The sequence below is a fragment of the Amphiprion ocellaris genome, chromosome 17 (assembly GCF_022539595.1).
Source record: "Amphiprion ocellaris isolate individual 3 ecotype Okinawa chromosome 17, ASM2253959v1, whole genome shotgun sequence".
Classification (NCBI taxonomy): Eukaryota; Metazoa; Chordata; class Actinopteri; family Pomacentridae; genus Amphiprion; species Amphiprion ocellaris.
The window spans coordinates 1918083-1930627 of NC_072782.1; the positions used below are offsets into that span (position 1 = coordinate 1918083).

At 40.1% G+C, this 12545-nt stretch overlaps 1 protein-coding gene across 2 annotated transcripts in view; it reads left to right on the forward strand.

Annotated features, from left to right (window-relative positions):
- The window catches only part of grin3a (glutamate receptor, ionotropic, N-methyl-D-aspartate 3A), a 50140-nt gene that overhangs the window by 19383 nt on the left and 18212 nt on the right, over positions 1 to 12545 (forward strand). For both annotated transcript variants that reach the window (XM_035944353.2, XM_023262069.3), the window contains exons 3-5: positions 7026 to 7695; positions 9668 to 10051; positions 10582 to 10727. In XM_035944353.2, the coding sequence (XP_035800246.2) occupies positions 7026 to 7695; positions 9668 to 10051; positions 10582 to 10727 (1200 nt within the window). The remainder of the gene's footprint in view (positions 1 to 7025; positions 7696 to 9667; positions 10052 to 10581; positions 10728 to 12545) is intronic.

Here is a 12545-nt window from a genome sequence, read left to right on the forward strand (position 1 = left end):
CTGCTTCACTGAATGTTCTCCAGGAGGGTGATGTCATCTGCCAATGCAAGTTCTGATAAAATTTCTTCAGAGTGTCTTCTACTTTGACAACGCTTTAGGGTTGGACCATTGGAGGGCAAGATTAGCTTCCTCAGTGTAGCATAGTCTAAGCAGATGATGAAGAGGAAAGGTGTTAGAGGGTCTCCTTGAAGTACTCCAGTGTCTATGGAAAAGAGATCTGTGCTGCCCTCAGGAGTCTTGGCTACTGTAGAAGTGTTGATATACATGAGTTTTATTGCTTCAACGATAGGAGGAGGGATTCCATCTGCCAGTAGAATTTGGAACATTTTGCTTCTGTCAACTGAGTCGACAGCCTTCTTGAAATCAATGAAAACCAGTACCTGCAAACACATATAATATAACATAACATAACATAACATAACATAACATAACATAACATAACATAACATAACATAACATAACATAACATAACATAACATAACATAACATAACATAACATAACATAACATAACGTTGATTAGTCACTGCTGGCTTGGCTTGGCTTGATTATTGCTTTAATTCCCATCTTTCTCTTCTCCCTTTACTCTCTCTCAGCTTCCGAGTACCAAAAAATCAGAACGTGCACAAACTCTCCATCCTGACAGTCGCATCCCAGAACATTTTTCCTCTCCTATTTACCACTGGGTTCCATTTGAGCACTCTGAGAGCTGTGCCTCTTCGTCATCCATTCATGTGGTCCCGTGGGAGCAATCTTTCAAGGCACATCACTTAGCATTACAGGGAGCGAATAACTCAAAAGGGACGCTGGAGTGTAGTGTACATAGAGCCAGACAGCAGCGGTATACTGGCACAGGAACTCTGTGTTGCCTCTTTCTCAGAAGAAAGATCCAGGTCAGCTTCACACAAGGAACACTAAAATGACCTACGGGTTCTTCACTTGCACAGAAGATATCACATTTGCGAGACTCTGAAAAACACCACTTTTTTGTTGGGGTTTTTTGCACATTACATTTACGATTTACAGCCATAGAAATGGCAGATTTAACACTCCAAATCTGTCGTGATTTTTGAAGCAGTGGGTCATTTTATTTCAGACAGCTGTTGATGAGACTAGGCTTCGCATTTCGGATTTGGCGGCTGAAATGACAACTGTTCCGGCACGAATTTACAGCTGAGTCATTTTAAAACGGGAACCATTGGCTCCATACGTGATGTTGTGCACAAACAGACTGCATGTCCTCACCAACACTGTTGTGCTTTTAAAGTTACTTAAAAGACGGAAAAAAAGGTGTTAGTCGAATGTGATGGTATCTTGAATGACAAGTCTGGGGTTTGCAGGAGTGCAGACTTCCCCAAAATTCAGTAGTAGAGCAGGACGCAGCTATGAATGTTCTAGCAGCATTTAGGATTACTGCATTAGGAAAGGAAAATGAGTCTATAAGGTAGCTGCTGGAAATGTTCAGCTCATATCAAAGTAGACAAATATGTGGTTTAATCCATTTCTTGCTCTGGAAACAGGCCTGCTTTGGTATTTTTTAACAATTAAATCCAACTTTAACCACACTTTTCATCATAGATTGTATCAGCCTGTTGGTATAGAGTTTACAAGTGACTGAAAATTAATCTGTAACCAAATTATTGTCCATTTACTGTTACTAAATTTGCATTTGGAGTCAGTGTGTAGACATTAATCTTACACCTACATGTGATAAGCATAATATATATTTACATTTCTGGACTACAAAGCAGGAGAATAAAGTTTAGTGCAGGAAAAAGGAAGAAAAAGAGCAGAAAATAAAGCACAAACCCAACTCTAAGGCAGAATTTTGAGATTTTCAAACACACACACACACATATATATATATCAATATAACCTTTAGAGATAGATACTCTGATAAACTTTAGCGAGCAAAAGTCCCTCTAGGGACAGATAAGATTCAACGGGGGCAAATTTCACCAGGTTATCGTATTTAGCCCACCAAAGACAATCCTTCTTGATAAAAATCATTTCACAGTGACGCATGCCCATCAAAGTAAAAGGATAGTAGCCTGATGTGGCAGCCAGATGAGCTATAAAGATAGAAAATGCTATATGATAAATGTCCCCTCTGAGGCTTGTATTCCCTGAACCAGTGTAAGTAAAAAACTTTCTATTTGCCTCAGGCTGGGATCAGTTTAACAAGGAGGAATACTCTTGGCAGGCACTTGCTGCTATAAAGGCAGCGGCGTTTGCTTTTTTCCATATTTTGGTTTTTAAGAACAAGATGTTTTGATACTCACTTTAAAAAAAACAACATGCTGTGTTGTTGATTCATATTTTGCAAGTAATATAAAATGAAAATTTAAGTGCGCTCCCATCTCTTTTCATTCAGCTCGCGAGGGCAGCGATGTGAACATAAACACAGCTTTGCGGTACCCTATTTTATGCTCAGATTCTTTTTTAGGTGATGCATGAGGGGAGAATACAAGGCGGACATGACATTGGGTTACTGCTGCTGTGTAAAAGATGTGATTCACCCAGACGTCATTCCTCAGCTTAAAATACCATCAGGACTCCTCTGCTTCAAATGCCATCATTTTACCATTTCATGAGGTGGAAATGAATCATGTCACATTGTATAAAAAGTAAACCATGCTTTTTGTTTAGCACACAGGACAGTCAGTGACCCTGCAGAGGCTGGATATATATCAACAAGGACTTGTCCTTGGACTAGTCATCAGTATGCTGCACAAAAGTCTTCTGTTATTCAAGTTCTTCCACACTAATTTCTAACTATGCATTTAAAGCCACAAAAAACTTCTGCCTAAAGAGAATTTTTTTTTATTAATTTAAGTCTAGCTGATTAATAATAGAATAAGCTTACATTAAGATTTAAGCTTATTCTAAAGCAAAAATCTCTTTCAGCATCAGCCTTAAAAACTAGATTTTAACCAGTTAAACTGAATGAACTTGAAGATTAAGATGTGTGTTTGGGCTTAAGCTGATTATTGTTGTTCTTTTTTAGCAATGTATCAAATTTTATATGGAAAATAAATTGTACCCGTGTCTCAGAATCCCCTTCACTAAGTTCCCCATTACAAAAACACCTCTCCAGGAAGTGTGTTAATTCCAGATCACATGACCTGCTCCACATGATGTCATTTCCTCCTGAAGAAAAGACTGGCCAGACTCCAAGGCTTTCTGACTTATTTAATATAAAGTAGTCAACAGGTTTACTACAATATCTTTATAAATAACTTTCAATTTCAATTTTACTCAATTTCATATATAATATTTAGAAGAACCTCCCTGTAAAAATGTTGATTTTGGCCTGAAAACAGCTGAAAACAACTATTATACCTGTCAATAATGACACAAAATGTCCCGCAATTATATATTGACCCATCCAACAGTTAATGTCATTGATTCAGTTAAAAACAGCAGCTAGACTTGTAGTAAGGTTTTTCAGATCATTTGTCGTATATGTAATAACAGAAACTGCAGTATGTCTCTGAATTGTAGTAAATCGAAGTGCATGATGGAATACTCAAGTACAAGTACCTCATAATACACCATGTGGTTACGTTCGATAAATAAACACGCCACAAGAAATTACATCCCATTGTTATGGTTACCTCGTCTAGACTGTGATTTTAATGCAAACTCATGTCCTTATTTCCAGACCATAGGCGAGTTCAAAGACAGTCAGCAGAGACAGAGCGGTCCTGTGGGTGTGTCGGTTCAACAACGGCAAACTGGTCTCATTAGAACAATTCAATAGTTCATTAAAGAGTGGAGCCAATCAGGATGGAGTGTTTCTGTAAGCAGCAGGATGATTTGGGGGTTTTTGCACTTGCTGACTGCTTCCTCTTCATGCATGAGAGAAAATGGTCCACAGTGGCTCCTTCCAAGTGGGAAAAAGCCACATGCTCTTATCTGTTCAGCTCGTTTGTGTTGCAGCTGCCCTTATTCAACTCCACTGTGCCGACATACCCTGACGTCCATATAAGCTCACATTTCTACAATTAAACCCACTAAAATGTTACAGATGTCTTAACCGAACACGCTAAATACTATAACATGTGACCTTTCACTAAAATGGGACGTTTCATTTTGCCGTCAGAAGCGTTCCCAAAGCGTGTCACTTGTCGGGTGAAAAAAGACAAACTCCCCAGGTAGCTTAACATCTGCAAGCTACAGTGGAAGACACTGACCTTCAGACAAACTAGTGAAGCTGTCAGGTTGGTTTAAAACCTGTTAAAGATGTAGGAAAGCCGACAAGGTGGTGGAAAGGCACATTTTTGCCAGCGAGCAAGGTGACACAATAGAGATATTTTGGAAAAGGTCACATCAGTTACATCATTACCCCCAGAAGGCATATCGAAGAGGTGTGCATCTACCTGCACAGAACGGACGCCGGCACTTCCTCCCTTACATCCACACATATCCGTTCTGATGGAAAAATGTATGTCTTCTTGGGTGTGGGGGTGTGAGTGTGTGCTCTGGTATCTGACACTCTCAGACAGGCAGCAGCATGGCTCAGTGAGAGAGATGGCGTGATCACCGGACCGTGGACTGTCTTATGCTGTCACACACACAAACACACTCCAGACAGCCACTGAGGCCACCGAGATAATACACCTCTCCGGTGCCCGTTTTACACCATTAAAGTGGGATTTTTATATATACTGACCAAGAGTAAAAACCTAATCGGACATTTAATGCCTGTAAATCCCTGAAACAGAGATTCTAAGGTGCCTGGATAAAGATGATAATGAAGAAAAAAAGCAAGCCGGCAGAAAACTTATTTAAAAATGTGCACCTTGCAGTTAACTTTATTGTGTGATTTGAATTGGGTTCCATGCACTCTTCCTGTGTGCATTGTATTTCAGAATATAAATAATAAGAGGATTGGCACAAGACCAATTACTAGTTAAAAAGGACTGTAAGTTACAACAGCTTTCAGTGTTTAGATCAGGAGTGTCAAACTCATTATTGTTCAAGGGCCACATTCAGCCCAGTTTGATCTCCAGTGGGTCGGACCAGTTTAATGACAGCATACTACAGATCACAGAGTGTCTACAAAGGAACAAAACATTCAGTCAAAACAACAACAGTCAGACAAAAAAAGACAGAAAAAAAGACGAAATATTAGAAAAATGAGGCACAAAATGACAACAAGAACAAAACGACAAAAAAATGAGACAAACGACATGTAACAAAACAGAAAAGAGACAAAAAATTTGGCAAAAAATTACACAAATGACACAAACGAGACAAAAAAACCCGCAAACAGATTCACAAAACAATGAAAAAAGCAAAACACAAAATGAGAAAAATAAGACAATAAATACAAGCGTAACAAAAAGGAAACAAAATGACAACAACATGAGACAAATGGCAAAAGAAGACAAAATATTACAAAAATGAGACACAAAGTGACAAAAGAACAATGAACAATCTAGTATTTTACTTCATGATCAAAACAACTTCTCCACAATTGTTTTCAAATTTATAGTTTTACTAATTTACAATCTGCAGTTAATGTCTTCTCTGAGGGCCGGATTGGACCCTCTGGAGGGCTGCTTTTGGCCCACGGGCCGCATGTTTGACACCCCTGGTTCAGATGGTTTTAACTTGTCACTATTCCTCTTGAGGCTGTCCTAATCAGTGAAAATGTACCTCTGTACCTCATTTGTCAGGTGCCTAAAATGGCCTGTTGTTTCGTGTCCAAACGTTAGAAGCGGTGCAGCAGCATGTTGTTACACCAAAACCTCTGGAGGAGCAGACTGGAGTGGATCGATGAGCCAGCTAAGCATGTAGTGTTGACAGGGGAGACTGCTGTTCATCTACTTCTAACAGCCATTTTTTCACACCATAACCACAATCTGTCAGTAACTTTAACCAACTGATTTTTCTCCTCCTCACTGCAAACAACAATCTTTGACCTTTCTCAGATAATTCACAAAATTCAAGGTCCACTTATTGCCTCTTTAAGAGCTTTTGATCATGTCACATGGTGACGCATTCTACCAGATGACCATGTAAGATGCTCTTAAAGTCAAGCATGAAAGGTCAGGTTCAGGTTTGACGTCAGCACAGATACGATGTCCTGAAGGGCTGCTCAGTCAGAATCACTGGAATCTGAACATCTGGTTGCTGACGTGAAACATGTGATCTTGCTTCTGTTTTGATGGTACTCAAGCAGATTTCAGCCTCATAAACAAACCTTGATTACTATTACACTAATCAGATTCAGCTTCTACACTTTTATGCCTTGCTGTCACCCCAATGCTGGAAGGTAACTTGGATGTATTACACACATATAATGCGTCATGATGTGTGGAATGTGTGTTTGGTGGAGGATCAATATGCAATTACATTTGATGCTGGTCAAATGCATTTTCTTCAATAGAGAATAAAGGCAAAGGGTTTAGAACAATGCTCAAACCCAGTCTGAACAACTGCAGGTAGAAAATCCTGTCAAATGTAGTTTATAAAATATAAGCTACTGTTCATTCCACACAGTTACACAAAATTGTAGTACATATACATTGTAATTGGAAGTCCATATGAAGCCCATGTGAAAATAAGATAAAATTTAATTTCAAGTCTCTTTTTCAGTCAACTTCTTGTCGGTACACGTATTTTTCAGGCAGGATTAAACAAATTGTTGTCTAACAATCATCATTCTTGTGCATTAGTAGTAGTAGTAGTAGTAGTACATTTATTGGGTGACAGAGCACAGAGAATAAAATTAATTATGATATAGAGCTTAAGGCTGCAGCTGTTGCTTTGGATTTGACTAATACAAAGTCCATATATGGCCACTTTTTGACATTTAATTGGTGTCTCCCATCTTTTATGGAAATATATTAATTCTATATCAAAATGTTTTCCCAAAGACATAATACTTTTACTAACTTCCGGGGCTGTCAACCTGTTTCCTACATATAATGTTTCTTTAGCTGTTCTCATCTTTCCCTACCATTATTCTTTAATAACTCTCTTCCCCCTGACACTTTTTTCTCTCTTTCCCCTTCAGATTTCTAGCCAACATATCATTTGAGGGCAAGAGTGGTTTTATATCCAGAGACAGTCAAAGCCAGAATGTCATCCCCGAGGCCCATCATTACATCTGGTCCCTCCAGCTGGACCCCCTCGGCCAGCCAACCTGGACCCGCCTGGGACGCTGGCGCAAGGGGAAAGTTTTGATGGACCAGGGGGCCTGGCCAAGCCATCCGGGATCCGGAGGCGGAGTAGATTGGCGTCGACCAGCCCGGCTGCACATGAGAGTGGTGACGCTGGTGGAGCACCCGTTTGTATTTACGCGTGAGGTGGATGGGGACGGGATGTGTCCGGCGGGTCAGCTCTGCCTGGACCCGCTTACCAACGAATCTTCAGTTTTGGAAGGACTTTTCCAGAACCTTGGAGGACCCAACGGATCTGTTCCCACAGATCTGAAGAAATGCTGCTATGGTTACTGCATAGACCTGTTGGAGAAGCTGGCAGAGGACATGGGCTTCACCTTTGACCTCTATATTGTTGGCGATGGGAAGTATGGGGGGTTCAAGAACGGTCGCTGGACAGGATTGGTGGGAGATCTGCTCAGTGGAGCTGCCCACCTGGCAGTGACATCTTTTAGCATTAATTCAGCCAGAAGCCAAGTCATTGATTTCACTTCACCTTTCTTCTCCACCAGCCTGGGGATTTTGGTAAGTACCGCTCTTCTTATGCTGACTTCTTTTTTCCTTCATTAGAGTTTTTTCTCCACTTCTTATTCCTCATTTCAGTTACTCTTTGTCCGATCTCTCCCTGCGGTGTGTCACTGACCTCATCTCAACTCTCTCTCTTGGTATGCTGCTGGTCAGTATCACTATGGCAGAGTTTTATTACTGCAAGCCCGACGTTATTGGATTCTAATGCAATTCCATTGTGAGACGATTACTATAGGTGGTCTCACCAGCTGATGGGAATAGTGATGGTGGGAATCCCTCTCTGGTCTCTTCTTGATAACATGCTACTGTAGAGGTATATGTTCTGCTTTAATTTCAGTCAATGTGTTTTCTATTGTTTATGTTTTTCTCTTTTTCCCTCACAATAACAGTGTCACAAGCTGCACCATTTCCAGTAGTTTTGTATTCAATTACAGTGCACAGTTCAATTGGCAAATAAAGTTCTACTCTAAATGTTCAATGATGAAATATGAAACACATGCATCTTTGTTATGAAAAACAGACATTTAGGCTCTATCATTTATTAAAAATCTTCTGCAACAATGACAAGATCTGCTGGGTCAAAAAGTATAGCTTCAGTAAACTGAATTATGAGTTCTGGTGATGTAAAAAGCTGTGTGAATCAAACTTTCTCTGATGTATAGCCTCTTGCCTTCTTGTGAGTGATTATGATTGACTACGGCTGTTGACTCCTCTGAGTCAGTTTAAATCGGGAGAATTTAATTCACTCATCAGACTTAGCTACAAACACTCGCACTGTACAGATCTGCAAAAGCAAATCATTGACTTGAACAAGTCAGGAAAGTCACTTGGAGCCATTTCAAAGCAGCTACAGATCCCCAAATCAGTTGTGTAAATTACCGTTTGTCAGTATAAAATGCATGGTACAGTTGTGTCATGGCCACGATCAAGAACAAAACACAAACTAATCACCTGCTGCTGAGACACAATTGGTCAGGATCAATTGGAATCAGCCAAGAATCAACAAAAAGCAGGTCTGCAATGAATCAGAAGCTGCTGGAACACAGCTGTCACATTAAAGCATGTTTTACATCATCATGGGCTTAGAGACTGCTGTGCAAAAAGGAAGCTCATCCTCTAGAAGTAGCACCTTAAAGCTTGACTGAAGTTTTCTGCTGATCACATGAAAGAAAAGGTCTTCTGGAGGAAAGTTATGTGGTCAGATGGAAGAAAAACTGAGCAGAAATCTGTTTGGAGGAGAGAAGGTGAGGCCTTTAACCCCAAGAACACCAAACCTACCATCAAGCATGGAGGTGGCAGTATGATGCTCTGGTGCCAGTGGAATTGATGCTTTACACAAAGTAAATGGAATGATGAAAAAGGAAGATTACCTCCACGTTCCACATAGAAATAAGTTCTTAGGCTGGCCTCCTCAAAGTCCTGACTTAACACCCATCAAGAACCTGTAGACTGATGAAGAAACAAATTTAGATGACCAGCACCAATTCTGTCAAGAAATGCAGTCAAAGATACAACCAAAAATTTTGCAGAGGCTGGGGGATGGCTACCAAAACACTTAATTAATTAAATTAATTTAAAAAATGGTCAAGGGACACTTAACCTAAAATTAGCATTGCTGAATGCATATTTTTGACCCCCATATTTCGAGAAGACCTATAAGAAAAAATCCATGAAAGAACCAAAATACATTATTGGTTTTTCGTGGCAAACACTCACATGTTTCAATGATTCTATTATATGAAATTAAGAGTTCTAGAAGTCATTGGAAACTCAAGACTGAGACTGTTCACAAGTGTATGTAAGCCTTAGTGTACGACTATATTGGTTTTGTAGGGTGATTGGGGATTGAAATGCTCTTCCCATTCTGCCTGGTCCCAGTTTATTTCTTCCAAAACTATCTGGCCTCTCTGACCTGTGAAATAGTAAGAACTAGAGCAACATTTAATAATGATACCAACTTTATTTGCAGGTTCGCACTCGTGACACAGCCGCACCCATCGGCGCCTTCATGTGGCCTCTCCACTGGTCTATGTGGCTCGGCATCTTCGTCTCCCTCCATGTCACTGCCATCTTCCTCACCCTGTACGAGTGGCACAGTCCGTTTGGGATGACGCCACGAGGACGCAACCGCGACCGAGTGTTCTCCTTCTCCTCGGCACTCAATGTCTGCTACGCCATTCTCTTTGGAAGAACAGTCGCCATCAAGCCCCCAAAATGCTGGACTGGTCGTCTTCTCATGAACCTCTGGGCCATCTTCTGTCTGTTCTGTCTGTCCACCTACACTGCTAACCTGGCTGCTGTCATGGTTGGGGAGAAGACGTATGAACAACTGTCAGGGATACACGATCCAAAGGTACAAAAGGCACAAAGATTCAACACTGCAAATTATTCAGTCTATAAAATAGCTTATTTTCTCATTAACAATCACTGTGATGAAGAAATAGGTTTGCAATGACTTTTATTTTATCAAATATTTTCTGCATGCAACTCACAATAACAACACTTCGTCCCTCAGGTTTGAGATGCGATTTTAAAATGAGCGAAGGTTCATTTATTTGTTTGTTTGTGTATTTCTGCCACAGTGTTGCTTCATTGTCTCTGAAACTTTTACCCAGCAAATATAATCTTTAATTAAACCACCTTTGTAAAGGGTAATTGGAGTAAGGTAATTAACTCTTTTTGCCAACTCACCAATTCACTGAATAACAAGAGCGCAGCAAAACTGCAAGTCATTATGTTCAAGAAACACAAAGAAAAGAAGCAAATGAACACAAAAGAACCGAGGAAAATGAGACACAATGAGCCAAAATGAAGACTATCAATATTAATGTTTCTGAAGGCATTGTGAAGGTAAAATCTTGGTTTATTTCTTCTTTCCTGCAGTTGCACCATCCCTCTCAGGGATTCCGATTTGCTACAGTGAGAGAAAGCAGTGCAGAGGACTATGTCAAGAAGAGTTTCCCTGAGATGCACGAGTACATGAGAAGATACAATGTGCCGGCTACACCAGATGGCATACATAATCTCAAGTAAGACAATAAGACAGACGCTGCACAGAGCCACGTATTGCATGCAGGTACACATTATTCTTCAGGTATACACACTGCAGCTCCTGTTCACACAGCAGTCTTTATTGATCCACGTTCCTGCTGTCATTTTCCTTAATATCCACCCAGCTAGCTATCGTTTGCTGGCAATATTCCTGAAAATCCATTTGTTTTTGGTTAGACTTAGAGAGAAAGAAGAAACGGTATCATCCTGGATAAAAAAAGGAGTGTGCAAGGAAAGTCCAAATTTGGAATAAAAAGGGAGAAAAACTTGCCTCCCTGCTGCTGTCATTCCCTACCACAAGCTTGCCTGTTCACATTCAGATCTCACCCTCCTCTTTACCCTGCCATTGCTGTCATCCTAAGCCGCTTCAACATTCAGCTGGCATCCCCATGGAGCATAGCAGAATATAGTGAGAAAAGGCAGCTGGAATGCAAGCCTATGCTGGGTAGGACACAATTTCAATGGATGAAACAAGATTTTTTTTTTGTTAGTTTTTTTTTACTGAGCTTGTGAAATGCTGATTAGAAGGTTGAAGGAAAAATGTCATCTTTAGAAAATTACAACTTGGCGACAAGACAGTTTACAAGTATGCTGCAACATAACCCTCTGCGTTCCGGTTTAGTCCACCAGGGACCAGACAAATATCAGTTACATAACCTTGAAACATATCGTATGTTTGCTGGACACTTATGTAGTTATAGCATAGTAGTAGTAACACCACTTTAAACATTTGTGAAGGCTTCAAACATGCTGTGGAAGAGTTGGTGATTGAAGGAGCTGTTTCATTTAAGGTTATTTAAGGTTTAAGGTTATAATCCTGCTGTGGTTTTTCAGTTTCATTGAAATCAAGATGTCCTTTGCAGAAAAACAATACCAGACAGTGTCAAAGGCACCCAGATAGATCTGAAGGTAAAATCAAAGTTTAATGTCATCCAGTGGGATGCGACATTCAGATTTTAAAGTCCTTTGTGATTAATTCCATTTACAAGCTGCAAAGTAGTGCACAACAGTCCTCAGGTAGAGTTAAGCCATTTTTTTGACGTCTGTTCTGTGGTTTTAAGTTCACGAAGAGAAGTGATAAACTAGGCAGCTTTTGAAGACAAGACGTTGGGGATGGAACTACTGTATTTATTAAATTAGCTCTGGGGAGACAGAACTAATCAGCTGGTTGTCTGGTTGGTACGTAACATAGCTTGATTGCATAGAAGTTGGATTTATTCAGCTGACAAATGGAAATGATTCTTAGGGACTTACTGCTGATTCTTCCGGCTTAGAAAAATGATAATCTCTGCATGTTTAGAATATCCATAGACTACATATTATACACTACTGTTCAGAAGTTTGAGGTCACCCAGGCAATTTCATGTTTTCCATAAAACTCCCACTTTTATCCATGTGCTAACATAACTGCACGAGGGTTTTCTAATCATCAATGAGCCTTTCAGCACCATTAGCTAACACAATGTTTGCTGGAAATGTTCCTCTGTAACCCCATGGAGATATTCCAATAAAAAGGATGGATGGATGGATGGATGGATGGATGGATGGATGGATGGATATTTTTGGAATGAGGAAGGAAGTTGGACCAACGAATGAAAACCCATGTAGGCACAGGGAGAACATGCAAACTCTATATGTTATTGTTCCAATGAAGGAAATATTTTTGTTTATTTTATTTTTTTTTAATTCTGGTCTGGTTTTACTCCAGTTGACAGTGGTGGCGCTACATGTCTCTGCTTGCACCAAAATCTGACAGTGAGAGAGTTTATCAATCAGCTGTTGAACAAGCAGAACAT